The 17269-nt window shown below is 42.1% G+C and overlaps 1 protein-coding gene across 7 annotated transcripts in view; it reads left to right on the top strand.

Moving 5' to 3' along the window:
- The window catches only part of SPATS2L (spermatogenesis associated serine rich 2 like), a 170257-nt gene that overhangs the window by 149080 nt on the left and 3908 nt on the right, over positions 1-17269 (top strand). For all 7 annotated transcript variants that reach the window (XM_032637431.1, XM_032637427.1, XM_032637430.1 and 4 more), the window contains 4 exons: positions 5078-5136; positions 11357-11466; positions 14116-14218; positions 16889-17109. In XM_032637431.1, coding sequence (XP_032493322.1) covers positions 5078-5136; positions 11357-11466; positions 14116-14218; positions 16889-17109 — 493 coding nt within the window. The remainder of the gene's footprint in view (positions 1-5077; positions 5137-11356; positions 11467-14115; positions 14219-16888; positions 17110-17269) is intronic.

Raw genomic sequence — 17269 nt, 5'->3', positions numbered from 1 at the left:
GAAAGGCAGGGCTGGGGAGGAGAGCTGTCCTCTAGCAGTGGGAAGGGCACATGCCAAGGCCCTGTGGTGAGGGAGAATTAGAGCTCATGCCTCCTGGGCTGTTGGGAAACTTCAGTGAGATCATTCCAGTGAGGCACCGGTGCTCTCCCTGACGGCCTCGCACAGTAAGCACTCAGGTGTCAGTTACGAGCAGCTCTCATTTTGAGGCTGTCTACACAAGTGGTATCTCGAAAGCCTGCGTGTGACCTGTCTGCTTCTCCAGTAGGAATGGGGACAGTGACACTGCCTGTGATTTTTCTGTGAGTCGTCTCCTCCCTCTGTGCCATTCCTCCCTCCTGCCCTCCATATCTGCTAACTCCCTACTGGGTTTTGCCCCGCACCCTCCTCTTTTATCCAGCCTGCAGAGTTCTGCATCAGGCAGCACTTCAGTGCGGATCTCTGTCCTGGGGTCTCTAAGAAGATTCAGTGGGGCTTGTGAATGGCACTGATGAAGTTACTCAGGAAGCTGGGTGTGGCCCCCAGCACTGCGGTCATTTAGAAGGTGTGAGACACAGGGAATTCCCTGGCGGTCCGGTGGTTAGGACTCTGCGCTCTCACTGCTGAGGACACAGGTTCGATCCTTGGTCAGGGAACTAAGATCTCGCAAGCCCCGCGGTGTGGCCCAAAAAGGTGTCAGGCGCGGCCTTTCCTCTTGGACCCTCCTTTGGTCTGGCTCTCAGCTTGCTGTGATGCTGGGTCCTCACTGTCTGACAGCCTGCCAGAGGACCGGCTGGCCTCTGCTACTTCATCCTCTTCATCTTCCACATCCTCTTCCCTTAGTATTCCCTCCCACAAGCCTGCTGCCTTGAAAGGACAAAAAAAAAAAAAAAAAATCCAGTGAAACTCTGAGGTGCACCTTATTGAGATTCTCATGGGAGGTCCTGGGGCACTGCCTCGAGCTAGCACCTTGATGCTCGTTTGCATCCAGTTCATGGGTCCTGAGCAGGGTCCTGACTCAGCAGAGATCCCTTGGATTGCTTTTATGCATCAGTTTTGAAAGCAATCATACATAGCAGTGCTTGAATTACTAAGATGCTTGAGGACAGTCTTTTGCCGAAATACCCAGAGGAATGGAAGCATGGTTTGATGCCAACTTCAGAGGCTTCTCACATCCTCCAGTGGGCATTAAGCAGATTAACAACTGATTGTGTAGAGCCTACATCCCTCCTGTTGCTAGCCCAGGAGGCCTAAACTAACCATTGTGTGAATATCCACAACGTTTAATGTGTTAGACCTGGGGATACGGATTGCACCCCAAATGTCCATCTTGTAAACTCTCTGGGCACATAATTATATTAACAAGTTTAATCAACAGAAATGCACTATAATCTTATAGCTGGTAAAGAAATGAGCAAAGGCCCCTTCCTACACCATCCTTCTCATCCAATACACACAGAGGCTGCAGGGTCCGTGGCCTTGTTTGGGGACTGAGGGCGTGGGGACTACATGAGGCTGTCTTGGCACTCTCACTGCGGTCTGCCCCCTCCTGCCCCCTCAAGTCTAAAGGTACCCCATCTTGTATCACGTGCATGTATTTGCTTTGATTGTGCACCTTGCATGCTCTCAAATCCTGGAGACTAATTACAGCCTTCTGGTTGATGGAGGGTGGGGAAATCCTAATTTCTTCCTCCTGCCATCATCATTTTCTTCCCTCTCCACCTGTTTTACGCTATTTCCCCAGCAAGTTCGGCAGGTCCTTTCACCCTCTTCCTCTCAGCTCACCCAAAAGAATGGAGGCTCCACAAGGATGGCAGGAATCTTTTTTTTTTTTTTTTTTTAAATCCACAGCTGTATTCCCAGCTCCACCCTCGCCTGGCACGTGGCAGGCACTCAGCAAATATTTGTCCAGTGGATGAATGTTTTGTCAGTCTCTCCAGAGACTGGAGTCTTCCAGTGCTCTTTGTGACATATTCTGTACCGTCACCCCACACGTGTGCAAGCCAGCTTCACTCCGTTGATTAAGAGAATGGAGCAAGTCTCACCTGACCTGTAGCCCATAAGTCAGCAGAGTCCCAGCCCCTTGGACCCGCGTTTCATGTCCGCCGGAAGTCAAAAGACCTCTCTAAGATTTGTGCCAGTTCAGGGATGCGGGTGAGGCCCAACATTCTCAATGCTCACTCTGCCTCCAGGCTGTTGCTCTTCCCATTTCTCAGCCCTGCACTGACCCAGACGTGAAACCCAGCCACTTCCTGTGTGTGTGTGTGTGTGTGTGTGTGTGTGTGTGTGTGTGTGTGTGCGCGCGCGCACGCAACCACACACATTCAGACCATTCACACCAAGCGTGGTGAAGGTCTGGACATCCCAAGCAAGGCTCACATCACACGCCTTACAGTGGATACCTCACAGTAGCGTATGTGGTCCTCCCGCTTCTTCAAGCTCCTTTGCTCACCCCACTACTGGTGATTTCTCCCAGCCTCTTCACCCTACACAGCTCCCAGCGTTCTCGCTGACTCTCTCTCTTTTCACCTCGTTTTCTATAGGGAATAAACATTCAAAACATTTTCTCAGGTAGAATAGCTTAGCCGTGTTGTTATAATTTGGGCTCCTGACTCCAAATCTCTAGGTTCTCACCTTATCTCCCTACCAGCTTATCCATTAGCCTTGTTTTTCTAAACTAACATAGAACTGCCCTCTCCAATCGCTTGTGGCTACATTTGTGAACTTGACAGGAAAGCTAAGTATACCTCATAATCACAGGAGCACAAGCCTATTGACTTAGCTCAGCATTTCGTACAATTAACGAATATATGCTGGTTTATGAATAGATGATCTCTGGAAAGAAACACAAGAAGCTGGTGACAGTGGAGACCTCCAGGGAGGGGGACTGAGTAAACTGGGACAGAGTTTGGATAAAGACTTCCTTCTCGCCGTACACCTTTCTGTATCGTGTATTTCCTGTGTTTAAAACACACTGACATCGTATGTGTCTAATGTCAATAAATAAGGTACAATTCTCTTGATACGCTAGTTACACCAAAGTGGTTATAGCCAGTGACCTAAAACCACATGCGTCATGGGGAGAGCTGATGTCTATGCTTGATGCATTAGGCTTCGAGCCCAGTTCTGGAGAATTTGCCATTCCTTGTTCACGTCAGTTCTTTCCATTAGGATTTCCTGGTTGGAAAGAGCCAAGCTCTTCAACACACGGTCCTTACTGTCCACGTGTTTAGGTTACATCATTTGGATGAGGAGACCCAAACTCCTAGAGATACATCCCAGGAGCCACTTCGTACCTTGACAAATACTACAAAATATTTCCTCTTAAGGGGAAATAGATTTTCAACACACTTTAAATTTTAAGAATACATCTGATGGAGAAAAAAATGTACATCTGTTGGAACAATCTGAGTAGTAATAAATAAGGATGTTTTAAGGATAATAATTGCATTAAATATGAGTTCACAAACTATACAAACAAGCAAAAAAAAAACTCATTGGTTACTTTTGGAGGAACCAACTATCGTTTTGAAAACTGATAAATAAAAAGAGAGAACCAAGCATTTACCCTGCCTATGCAAACTGTACTTCATGATAACCAAATAGTTGATCAAGGAAAATTTCTCTTTATGGAAGTTTTCAGTAAATGAACCAAGGAGTGAGAGAATTTGAATATCCTCATTTCTCAAACCCTCTTGATCTAGGCAGTGATCACCAATAGCTGCTAATTTCATAAAAAATAGAGATGTTCTTTGTATTTCCTGTACATTTATTTTGAGATGTATAAAGTTGAGTACTTCAGGTTTAATTTTTTTTCAGGAGGAGTATTTATAAGTGTGTCCTGTCATGTGTCTGCTGATGGAAGTACATAACATAATTTCTCCTGAAATAAAAAACAAATCTGAATTGAATCAAATTTCTGTATCTCATAACGAATTTATAGAAAATATAAAGGAATGGGTTACATAATACCATGGCCGTGGAGTCAGCAAAATTCAGACCTTGGACAACTCTACAGGACCTGGTTTCTTTAACAAAGGGAGGAAAAGGAAGAAAGAGAGATGGGAGGGAATGTATAGATTAAAACAGATTTAAGAGACAGTCAACAAATTGTCACGAACAGACCTTATTTAGATCCTGGTTCAAACAAACTGTTTAAAAAAAATGTATAGGGCAATTAGGAAATTTTGAATATTGAGTAGATATCTGATAACATTAAATTATTGTTCATGTTTTTAGGTATTATAGTAATACTATGGTTATATTCCCCAAAAGTCCTTATCTTTGAGATACCTATATTGAAATATTATGGTTGAAGTGAAAATTTTTAAAATCTGGCATCTGTGCTTATTTACACATAAAAATCTATGAAAGGATACATAAGGGACTTGTGATGATGTGTTGATACTGGAAGGGGAGCAAAGAGTCAGGATGGGAGAGAAATGAACTTTTGGACAGAAAATTATTACTTTTGCAGGTAATACCTTTTCAAAGGACTAACCAAAAATATATTAAATATAATGGAAAAAAGTTAATTTAACCTTGAAAGGCTTATCTGGGGGAATGAGAAGGCATCAATTCATTATAGAGCATGTGGATGGATTGACCCAGAACCATATTTCTCAAAGTGGGTCCTAGGACCCTCTGCATCAGCATTGGGCCCACCTCTATCCCTCCCAGCCCAAATCTGGGAGAGTGAAGCACAGAGACATTTGAGAATTACAGGCCTTGATAACCTGAGTGCCACCTTTTAAATACTTATTATATTGTTTTGGAACTTCAAAAATTCATAGGGCAAAAATACTCCCAAATTGAAATTCAAAGCAGTGCAATTCTGAAAGTCTGAAAAGGCTTTTTTTTTTTAGATTTGCTGACAATGATTTAATCAGCAGATGTCACTATGTAACACTGGGAGCATCCCTTCCATGTTGCCTCATTTTTGGAAAGGCAGAGTCTGCTGCTGGCAATGTAACATAGAAATATTTATGGTAATCTTGTATTTTGTTTAATGAAAATAATTTTTCTTTTACTTCCAGTGCTTATTAAAAGTTTATCTTTGATTAAGCATTCTTTGCTTTTGTTTTTGTTTTTTTTCCCCCAGCATCATTGACAAAGAAGTTTCATTAATGGCAGAAATGGATAAAGTTAAAGAAGAAGCCAGTAAGTAGACACATGGTTGTTTGATCAGGAGCCTCCCAATCAGAAGTAAGCCATAGGTCAGATTGCCAATGATACAGATTCTGAGTGGGGTCCAAAAGGATGGAGTAGTAGCACCCACTGAGCGGAGGGCGGAATAGGCATGCTGCAAAGAATAGGTGCCAGCTGAGTTTATTTAAAGTCCAGGGAGACTTTTGTGCCTACAGAGGACTACTTATAGTTAATTGGGTTTAAAATGACGTTGAATGTAGTATTAAATTTTAAAACAATTTTTCATGCCTTCGCACCCTACAAACCTTGCTATACTACTCATACAATCCTTTTCACTTGTTCTTTCAACTAACTCAAGTTTACCAAATTAAGTTCCCCTAAAAAATGTGTCCTATTTGAAAGTTACTTCAATTCCCCTTAACATTTTGAATTACGTTTGTAAATTTAATATATCTTATTTTTTTCAAACACTTCGGATACCTGACAAGGCGAACTCACAAACCTAACCAGCAAAGTATTCCAAGTTCTTAAGCAACTCTTATAAGATTAATAATTCAAACTTAGAGATGTACTAAATGAAGTTCTCTTAAAACACTCCAATTCTGTTTACAAACTCAGCCAAATTCGCTAACACCTGCCAACTTAACACCTCAGAAGAAAATCAGTTACGTGTTTGAAATCACAAGTGAGATTGCGTAATATACAGAATATTCTATATTTAAATAATGAACACACGCAGACAATCTTGATCATTGCAAAACTTTTTCTGAATTTAACACAAAATAGTAGTACTCTGGGTTTGATTCATCTTACTATTTTTATACCTATTTCTAAACCTTTCCAATGCTGTAAAGTTAACCCAACAGCCATTAGGGTGGATTTGCCATCTCAAATAGGCTGAGGTTCATGGGTTGGAAATTTCAACTGAGACAAGATTGCTCAGTCAGATTCAACACAAGTGTACATGCTGATCCCTCTTTTATTTTTAAATTCATTTGCTATGTTAATGGGAGCCCTAAGACCATTTTTTTTTTCTTTTTTTCCCCTAAGACCATATTTTTCGGCTGGGATTTAGTTTTACAATCCGTATCTCCTAGGCATTTTAAATTCTTCATCCTTACCCAAATATTATCTCATAAATTGGGTAAATGGCAGTCTGCACCCCCAGCCAGGTTTCAGCTAAATTCCTTTACTTTTGACTTCAGTGCTTTCCTTTTTATCAGTGAAGGATCAGACCAGATTCTTCATTCTTTTAATATTTTTCTTGCCTGGCCCTTGGCCATAAATTCAATAGTTATTTTATGGAAAATAGCTATCATTATTTTTGTTAGACAATTTTTCCAAATAATTTTAAACAACATTTTAGAATCTAAAATACAGCAGGTTTTATTAAATAAAACTAAATGTGATCCAGGGTTAAGCTGTGGAATATATAGATAGTTACACAATTCCTTTGACTGTGAAATTATTTTATTTTATTGACATTTGTTGATTTCTTCAGTAGCAGTAGATTACCCCATGACTTGGGATCTTCCCTGTTTCTCAGGTGCAGCTTATTTTCCCTTTTCAGTTTCATATCCTAATGATAAAAATGTAACAACCAACGCAAACACAGATGCTTCTCTAGCACCAAATAGAAAGTTACTAGCACATCACTTTCTCAGAGTTTAACAGAGGGCCTCAGATTTCAAGTGCTCATTCTTCCTTCTTGGGACAGTAGTATTCAGTCCCAAGACCTGTGGAATTTGGGCATCTCTGGAGAGCATCCCCATTTTTAAAACTCGTTCAATCAGTAAACATTGACTGTGTGCTTCCTTGTGTGCTAAGCACTGGCAGAGAGAGGGACAAACGAGCAAACATAAATCTGGGACCTGCACTCATGGAGCTTTCAGGCTAGCTGAAATGGCTAGCTTGATTGACAGGGTTCCCCTAACTTCAGGAATCGGTCCCGGTTTAGAACTGCCCAGCGCCCTGGGGAAACCAATTTGCTTACCTTGGAGGTGAACAGAAATGAAATCAAATCCAGGTTCCACCTATTTACTGGCTGTGTGACACTGAACTGTTTTGTGAATTTCTAAAGTCAGGCTCCTAATCAGAAAATAGGGCATAAGAAGAGTGTCTATATCAAATAGTTACTAGCACAGTGCCTGACACGGTGTGTATAAAAAGAGAAAAGCTCATCTTAGTAGAGGTTAGTCCAACCCCTCAGAAAACAGAGGTCAGGGGGGTTATGCAGCCTCTCTCAGGTGACACACCTATGTCAACCATAAGTCTTCTCCATCGATAGAAAGAACCATTGAATTTCTCCCCACAAAGTGCTGAACTGTCTTTGCAACCACCATTTTGAGCTTCCTTATCTATGGTCTCAAGAGTATTTTCCACGTTTTCCATTTCCTGCACATGATATAAACCATATTTCCCCAATTATAACATAAGCTCCTATATCCCTCATGGCACCTAACACAGAGCTGAGAAGACTGTGGGTACTTCATTGTATTTCTTAAAAGAATTATTGTAATTAATTCAGTATCTACAGGCTGTGGGATCCAATATTAGTGAACGTGAACATAATTGCAACAAGAGGGAGGTATATTCTAGATAAATATATCTCACTTTAATAATAGTATTTGTGGGCTGCCCTGGTGGTGCAGTGGTTAAGAATCCCCCTGCCAATGCAGGGGGACATGGGTTTGAGCCCTGGTCTGGGAAGATCCCACATGCCGCGGAGCAACTAAGTCTGTGTGCCATAACTACTGAGCCTGCGCTCTAGAGCCTGGGAGCCACAACTACTGAGCCTGTGTGCCACAACTACTGAGCCGGCGCTCTAGAGCCCATGCACCACAACTACTGAGCCCACGTGCCACAACTACTGAAGCCCACGCACCTAGAGCCCGTGCTCCTCAACGAGAGAAGCCACCACGATGAGAAGCCTGCGCACTGCAAGGAAGAGTAGCCTCCGCTCATCGCAACTAGAGAAGGCCCACGTGCAGCAACGAAGACCCAGTGCAGCCAAAAATAAAATAAATAAAATATATAAATTTTTTTTTAAATTAAAAAGAATAATAGTATTTGTAGTTAGGGTTTTTTAGGGTACTTTTCTAAACAATTCACATAGGTTATTTCATTCTGTTCCACAATAACCCTGTGAGGGGTATATGATTATTACATTTTACAGATGAAGAAAGTAAGGATGCTGTCGTGCTATGATCTCAAACTTTGCCTGCCCAGGGAATTGGAGGCCTAGACAGGTGTGTTCTCAGAGTGTCAAATTTACTAGAGATGGGAAGAAAACATTATATTAACAGGAACATAGATCTATTATGAAGTAAAATGCAAAATTCACAAGAATTTTTAAGGAATTAAAAGGATTTCAAAGAACCTTTGTGCTTGAAGAGCTACTTGGCCCCCATCCCCCAGGATTTCAAGTATACCCTCTGCTAAGACATATTATTCGAGAAGCCCTAAAATTTTCCGGTTCAAGTAATGAGAGCAAGCTTCTAATGTGTTCCAGAAACTTGAAGGAAATTATAAATCCTACTGAGCGAATGGATTTCAGCATACCAGATACTACATAAATAATACTAATCGAGTGTTGAATGCAGTGAAAATCTAAAGCCATATGGGACTGTCTCCCTCTACAAATTTCCAAAAGGATGGTGCTTTCAAAACATACTTACTATTCTATTTGAAATTATAGGATCAATGAATTTTAGGAACTGATCTGTTTCGGTTTTGCTTTCTGTTTCTGTGATTGATGTTTTTGAGGTGAAAATGTTGGCTTCCCCCCAGAGAATATTGGCTTTTGATCTCAAGTTTTAGGACTTTTTCATAATGAAAGTCTTTGAAATGTTAATGAGACTATATGTAAAACTCATCCCAACACTTGCTGATGCAAAGTATTCATTCCCATGCACATTTGCATGAGTGTAAACTCAGAATTTATTGGTGATCTTGCACCTGCATTTCTATTTTAGGGCCCATTTATATCTATTTCTACAAAATCTTTTGTTTGGTATGAATGCTCAAATTCTACTTAATCAAGAAGAACAATTACCCCTAATTGTCACCAGTCCCACAAATGATCTGTTAAGAAAAGTCAGATCTGTTTATCCATGTAGTCACTCAGGGTCTGTTGACCCCTTTACTAGCTGCTCATCAAAGCTGAGCCCTCAGCATTCTCATTTATCTTACTTTGCAAGAGGAAAGTACCTCATTTCATCTTCCTACTCAAGAATCATTTTCTCATTCTCCAGGCTTTAGTCCCATCCATATGTTGAATTATAATGGGAAATAAATAATAAATAAATAAATAATCAGTCAAAGGTATGAGTCCTAGATATTCTCAAGTGGCCCCTGTAGAAAAGGAACTTCTGCCTTTCTTTGCATATTCCTTTTAAGTAATGCATTGATCCATTCGTTGGAATCGTTCATTCAGCAAACATATTGGGCACTCAGTGTGTACCAGGCCCTAGGTATCCCAGACACAAAGAACTAAATGTGCAGTTTTTGCCAGGACTAGAGATGCCTGCTGTAACCAGAAGTAACAATATTTTAAGAGCAACCAGAAATCCAGCTTTTGAATGGAATCACTTAACTTTCAAGTGTGGGTGATTTATTTGTAAAAGTAATGTGTGGACCAAACACAATATATGTACCCTGTCACTGAAAGTGATAGCTGGCTACCTTTCTGTGACCTCTGGTCTGACTGGGTAACCTGGGACATCACTCAGTAATACATTTTCTATGTTCAGATGAAAATTCCTTTCGCTCCCATCATCAGGACAAGTTTTTCACTAGCTTCTCTGTACTCTGAAATGCTACCAGGCACAATTCAATCTGCCTAGCTACCTGGAATTGTAAATGGGAGGCAGGGGGCGTCCCGGTAAATAATTAAAGCATGATTAGAGTAGGTTGGAAGATGGTTAGGCTTTATGAGTCATAGATTAGTTATTTTATTGACATCTCAACATTGGTGTCAGCATAAAAAGATATTTCTCATCCTGTCTGAGGAATGGCTTATGGTTTGCAGGAAATCTTAACTCTTGATTGACTCTGAACTTCTTTTGGGGCTTCTGAAGCAACTATTTTTGACATTTATAAATTAAGAACTCTTAAAATCAGAAAGCACCTTGTTTGGGCATTGTGCTGTGAATCTGGTCTAATAAAGCAGTTGACCCTTGTTCAGCCAAGAATGGAATGTGAATTCCATGTGCATATCGTATTAGTTAGGTGGACTTTTCTTTTGTTATAACTCAAAATCTTTGTCCAAAAGAAATGAGGGCAATTCGTATGTGACTGGAATGAAAGAACTACAAATCTTATCTATTATAAAATCAAACTTCTTGTTTAAATCTCACCCAATGTATTTGTATTCATTGCCTTTGAGCTCCATGGTCTTTTGGGAAACACACACACACACACACAGACAATTAACCTGTGGGCTCCTACATCTACTTGAACCTTGAGTAGTTCATCTTGACAGGTGTGTGAGATGTGATGCCGAGAATTCCCTTGTGACTCCACTGCATGCGCAGATGCTAGAGTGCACATGAATTCAGCTTAAGCAAGCTTTGACTCACCCTTGAAATTTTTCCATTGTGGACACTTATAACAAAAGCTCTGGTCTGCAACTTCTCTCTGGTTGCAAAGTGGAAACATATCTGCAGAGTAGCAAAAGCAGAGGCATTTTTTAGCTCACAAAAAGCTAATAAAGGAAAACTTTTATGTCATCTTTCAATAACACAGCTACCCTAAATGAATATGTGTTAAAGTTCAGAGGGTCTGATGTTGTTAGAATTTGATAGTACAGCACATACAGAATAATGGTTTTTGCTTAGTGGACTCACTGTCTTTGCATTAGCATTCAGATAGGATTTTAATGGTTTTTTTTTTCTTCTTCTTCTTGGAGATAGTTGTTCTGAGTAATGCACAAATCTAAAAGTCCAAACTAAGTAAGTGAGATCAGATGCCAGTGGGGAAAATGAAGAAGATTGTGGGTGTACAGTGAATCAGAAAGGACCGTGTTTGGTTTGGGGCTTGGTGGATAAAGACATAAGGAAATGAGTGGTTGGTGATGAGCATCAAGGGCCAGCCCAGCTTAGTGACCAACTCAGAAAACAGCCATGGCCCAACAAAGCGATCAGTCTGTGGAGAGAGAACTGATCCAAGAAATTAGGTCGTTTAATATGTTTACATCTTTGGCCTTAATGTATTATTCCTTCTTATCTGGCAGTGGAAATCCTGACTGCTCGTCAAAAGAAAGCAGAAGAACTAAAGAGACTTACTGATCTAGCCAGTCAGATGGCAGAGATGCAGCTGGCCGAACTCAGGGCAGAAATTAAGGTCAGTTCTAAAATATCACAGCCTGAACCCTGAGCCAGAGCTCTGATCCCCATTATGTCTGTTCTGCATCCATAGAGTGCTGTTCTCTGAGGATCTAACATCAGACACCCAGCTGTCTTTCACAGGGTTGAAATCGAGAATACAGAAGGGTTAAAGAAACACCTAGTCACTATATTTAAGTAGACTATGTGTTGAAGGGCTCTATCATTACAGAGGAGAGGTACAAGCTATTCTTTCAGCCAGTGGAACTGACCCAAATAAAACGTATTCAGCTGGGAAGGGGAACATTATTTTCACCATATGTAATTTATGCATATGTATATAAACACACACACATGTGAACACACACTAAGTATGAACTTAGTATAACAGTAAGGATTCTAAAGAATGTACAATATGTGGAGACTTCTTTCCTATATCCTTTTCTAGCTTACTTGCCCTTTTATTAAGAATACCACCCACAAATATGTATTTAGTGGATTTCTTTAGTCGCACGCAACAGAAGCTGACCCTGGCTAACCCCAAGAACAAGTAGAATTGGAAAGGACATGAGGGTAGCTCACCAAACCAGAGTGTGCTCTGAAGACTCCAGGTTATAACTGGGCAGAAATGTCGGCAGCAGTAATTACCAGACACTCTTCAGGACACCATCAGAGTGAGTGACCTCCAGATGTCATCACCCCTTGGGCCACCCCACTGGATTCAAATCCCAAACAGAGAGATTCTGATTGGCCTCCACTTGGGTCACATCCACCATTTGGCCAAGAGAGGTCTTGATTGAAAGACCCACCAACGCTGTGAATCTTGGAAACCACATTGGGGTACAGTTACCAGAAGGAGAAATTGTTAGCAGAAAGGCAAAAACAAGTATCTACAACAAAATAGGAAGTTACGGTTTATAAATTTTCCCTTATCCTCATTTTCCCCAATACAGTAAACATACACACATGCACACGCACTCCAGCTTCTGACCGACTTCTAGGGAACTAGCGTACTTTGAAGTCATATTTGTTGCTAGCTTTATAAGTAGGATTGTCTGCTCATCCCAGCATAACCACTGGTTGGGTATGGTAGAAAGTGGCAAGTGAGTTTGGTCCCCTCCATCCTGGTTAGGCATAAAATAGAGCCCCATGGGGATGAGGATTTCCCCTGAAGGTTCTGAGAAGTTCTGTAGGTCTTTCCCTTCTCACCTGCTCTCCTGGTCTTTGTTTCCTCCAACCCAGTCAATTGCAGTGGCCTCCTGGCTAGTCTTTGTGCATCCACTGTCTCCCTCCAGCCTGGTCATTCACCCTGAGACCAGAGTTATTAGAGCAGGTCTGGTCTCCCCCACTATAGTCTCCTCTTCCCTTCAAAATAAAATCCACCACTGGACTCCAGTATGTATTTATTATGGCCACTGCTAATTAGTTTCAGTAGAACAAAACCCTTCGTCTTGTGGACACAGATGCACTTCTAATGTCACAGATGTTCCCTGGTCCCAGAGGAGATTAGAATGGGGAATGGGGCTGGTTGGCAGAACCCATCTTGATACCCAGAAAAACATGCTGGAAAGCCAAACAAACAAACACACACTTGTTTTGATAAACATGAAGTTGCCAGCTTCCTGGTCAACTGAAATCCACTCATCTTCCAAGTTTCACTTCTACCCATCAAAACCCCACTCATCATAAAATGGTTGATAGCACAGGCTTTGGAGTGCAACGGTCCTGCTCTTGCAACCTTGGATAAATTACATATTCTCTTAGATTCTTAGAACCTCGATTCCCTCTTTGTAAATTACAGTTAATGTTAGTACTGGCTTCATAATAATGCGATCAGCTGAAAATGAGATTATCTGTTAAGAACTTGGCCCATGTCTGGTAAGTGTTCAATATTTTTTTTAATGTTCCAGCTCAAATGCTTCCTCTTACATAACTCTTTACCCATTCCCCTCAGTAGGAAATAATTTCTTCCTCTTTCATATTCCTAAAGCACCTGCTACATTCTACGTTATATTGTATCTTGTGGTATCTGTCTCTCTTGCCATGTGGTAAACTCCCTGGTAGATCACAGAGGGACTGACTCATAGTTATTTCTGTATTGCTCACTCTGTCATCTACACATAGATCTTAATTTTAAATGAACTGAAAAGTAATCTCTTTCCCACTTCCTTTAACAGCGCTTGAAATTCTACCATTCAAGATAATGGTTTCTAGTTATCGATACTGAAGGCTTTTTGGACTTCCTGGTACCCTATTAAAATGGAGACGGACGTCTAGGAAGGATGACATGCTTTCTCATGAGGAGTGATACCTTAGGAGGCCATTGGCCAGATTAGGAAGACTGCCAGAAGGCAATCCCGTAACTTACAATAGGACAGGAAGTGCTAGAAGGAGGGCGTGGGGTGCTAAAAGGTTTAAGTAGATGAGTCCAGACACACATTTTGCCTGTACAGACAGGACCCACACGTGTTTCCCAGAAGAAGGTGACCGTGCTCCAGGCAGGCCAAAACCAAGCCTGCTTTAACAGAGCCTCCCGGTGACAGAGCTGGCATGCTTCCCCACCCGGGGTTGCTTTCACATCATCAGCGGTGGCGGGAGAGCAGAGAATGGATGAGCAGCATGCCTCAGTCATTTCTGCAATCATGGGTCTCCTGTCTCTTCCCTGCAGCACTTTGTCAGCGAGCGTAAATATGATGAAGAGCTTGGGAAAGCTGCCCGGTTCTCCTGTGACATTGAACAGCTAAAGGCCCAAATCATGCTCTGTGGAGAAAGTGAGTTTTGCATACTTGCTAAATGATTCTGTGTGCATAAGCCTGGTGCTATTTGGAGTTGATATCAGAAATGTCAGGTGTGCGGTCCCCCAGGGGGCTAAAGTGAGGTCTAAAGAGATTTAATGATCTAAGGTCATGACACAAGTCGCTAAAAATGTCAAGATCCGAATTTCGAGTCTTCAAATGCCACTGCCCCATCAGTAAATCCCCAGGATTTATTAAGCAGAACAGAACAGGTCAACTAGTTTATATCTTTCGCAAACTTTTCTTTAAGCACTGCCAGATCAACTGCTTCTCTGATTTCAAACTGCCTGGTTCTATAGAGACCTGTTACAGGGAGAGGGAGTCTCCCTAACGAGTCTGAGAACAATGGGCTACTGTCGTGAAGGGCCCAGCTGTCGTGTGTGTGTGTGTGTGTGTGTGTGTGTGTGTGTGTGTGTGTGTGTGTGTGTGTGTGTGTGTGTGACACGCTGCTCAGCAGTGCCTGACTGAGCCTCTCCCTTAATTAGAGCAGTTAACATGCAACAAAATTGCCTGATCCTTTTTCCCCTGCTCCAGCCCACCCACCAGGGGAGGTGGGAATGAGTACCAAAGTGGCTTCAAAGACGCCACAAGGAAGAAGGAACAACTGGTGAAGGACATGGAATATCTACAGCCTCGTAGTGAGCTGAAAAATTGAGATTTGGCTTCACTTTTTTTTTTCAAAGTGGAAATTGCATTTTTTTCTGAGTATAAAAAATATAAGCTTGATCTAAAAATTACAAACTATATAAAATAGAACATGACATTACTTTTGTGGCTCCATCACACTTTTTATGCACATATATCTACTGGGTAAATTATACAGTATACTTAATTATACTACATCATTTACTATACTATACAATATACATATATAGTAAGAGAATTTGCTTTTATCATTTCACAATATATGGCTGACATTTTTCCATGTCAATATATTTAACCCGTAATTTATTTAAATATAATTGGCATAATCAGTCCCTTGATTGTGGACATTTAGGCTGCTTCCAGTTTTTCACCATTAAAATAACACTTTTGTGAGCATCCTTGCTCACATATCTTTGGCAATTTTCTGAATTTTTGACTGCATTTCTTTTAAATTATTTTTTCTCTAGACACTCCCTCCCTTATGAATCTACCCCACTTGCCATTCTCCATCCCCAGATTTTGCCTCACCTCTAAAAACCCAGACTATCTGATTCACAGTTGGAAATTTAACTGTCTATCCTAGTTTCCACTCCAGGCTGATAATGGGCAAGACCCTGATGCCAAGTGACTCTGCCACCATCTGAGGAGGGGAGGGCGGTGTAGCGTCACCTGCTCTCCTCCAGAGCACTCCAGTGGCATCTAGTGGGAGGAACCATCCCTTACCGGATCCCAGGTGTCCACATTGGAAGCCAGCCTCCCTTGTTGGAGACAGGAGTCCTTGAAAGGCCCTTTTCTTCTCAGCTTTGTTGAGAGCACATGGAAAGCCCACAGCTACTGAACCGGAAATAGTAATGACCCCTGTGAAAGTGAATCTAGTTAGCAAAGAGCCACTAAAATCCCCTCGTCGTGTTTGGACAGTACCCGACGTGCCATCACACCTTACCTGTAAAATGAAGGGACTAGAGATTCATCCCTGTCCTTTCCATTTCTAATGTCCTGTGATCCCTATTCACACTCCAAATCCTCAGGAAGAATGCTAGGATTAAGTCTGATCCAACACAGGTAGCAGAGAAAATTGCTTTTAAAAACTGGTGACAATTTTTTAAGATTCAGAGGTCTTGCTGTCCAGACGGGCAGTCAAATTCTGGTGAACTATGAGAGGAAAGTCATGATTATGTCCTTAAGTTGATTCCCTCCGGCCCTGATTCAGCATAATCACGCAGAAACATCCCATCAAAAATCACCCCTTTCAAAACCAGTGGGAAGGGTGATAATAAAAATTGAACAGACCTGTCCGAGCCCTGCCGGGGATCTGTCTGATTAGCCTGTGTGGACTTTAGCATTGGAATTGTTGCAGATTTGCAGTGGGGCTGTAGAAAACGGAGTTGCTAAAAGGCCAGATAATGTAACTCTAATGGAATATAGAAGATGCTTCGGGGCATCTTTTGGGCCGGCAGGCATGGCCGTAAGGTCAGGGGATATATACCACCCCAGGGTGACAAAATTCCTGACACCTGGCATCACCCCATTCTGAAGCTCTCAAAATCTTGTGGCTCTGACCAGCCAAGTGTCCGCGTACCTCTAGGTTTTTCTGCATCTCTGCAACACCAACGGGTCTGGGGATATGACAAGAACGGCAAGAACAGGTTTGGTAATGGGGAACCCAAGCGGCAGAGTACCTTTGTGGACAGGGCTGAGAGGGCACTTCGGGGTTTCATTATCCCTCTTCCCTTGGTGGTTCTTGACCTAAGGCATAATATTAAAGGTGCTCAGATCTGTCTCATTTCCTACAGATGTTTCCCAACCTGAATGATTATGCTATTCAGTGATTCTCACAGAAGACATTTGGTGGTCTCCAAGCACCTAGGTGCTTTTTCAAACGATATCTTTCCAAAAACAAAAACAAAAACTTAATGTTTTTGTGAAGCTCCTGCCAATTTCTCCATCTCCTAATGGGTTACCGAGGCACAGCCCCTAACACCAAGTGCTTTCTTGTTGCAGTTACACATCCAAAGAACAACTATTCCTCAAGAACTCCCTGCAGCTCCCTGCTGCCGCTGCTCAACGCTCACGCGACCACCTCTGGGAAACAGAGTAACTTCACCAGAAAATCATCCAATCACAACAAGCCCTCCGAGGGTAAAGCAGCAAACCCCAAACTGGCGAGCAACCTTCCCAGCACCGCTGACAGCTCTCACCAGGCTGTGCCAGCTAATAAGCAGGTAAACTGCTCCAGGGAGGCCACCTTGCCCTGCTTCCAGGAGTCCCGCAGACCCTAGTGCATTGCCTGGGCAAGAAACCACTCGTTTGCAAAGAAAACAGCTACCACTGGTCACACCCAGGCTCCGCCCACCCCCAGTAGCAGCCCGGCCTCCAGAGCCT

This window comes from Phocoena sinus, chromosome 7 (genome assembly GCF_008692025.1).
Source record: "Phocoena sinus isolate mPhoSin1 chromosome 7, mPhoSin1.pri, whole genome shotgun sequence".
In the NCBI taxonomy this organism is placed as follows: domain Eukaryota; kingdom Metazoa; phylum Chordata; class Mammalia; order Artiodactyla; family Phocoenidae; genus Phocoena; species Phocoena sinus.
Note: the sequence above shows the minus strand (reverse complement) of the source record. Positions and strands in the feature narration are given on the sequence as shown.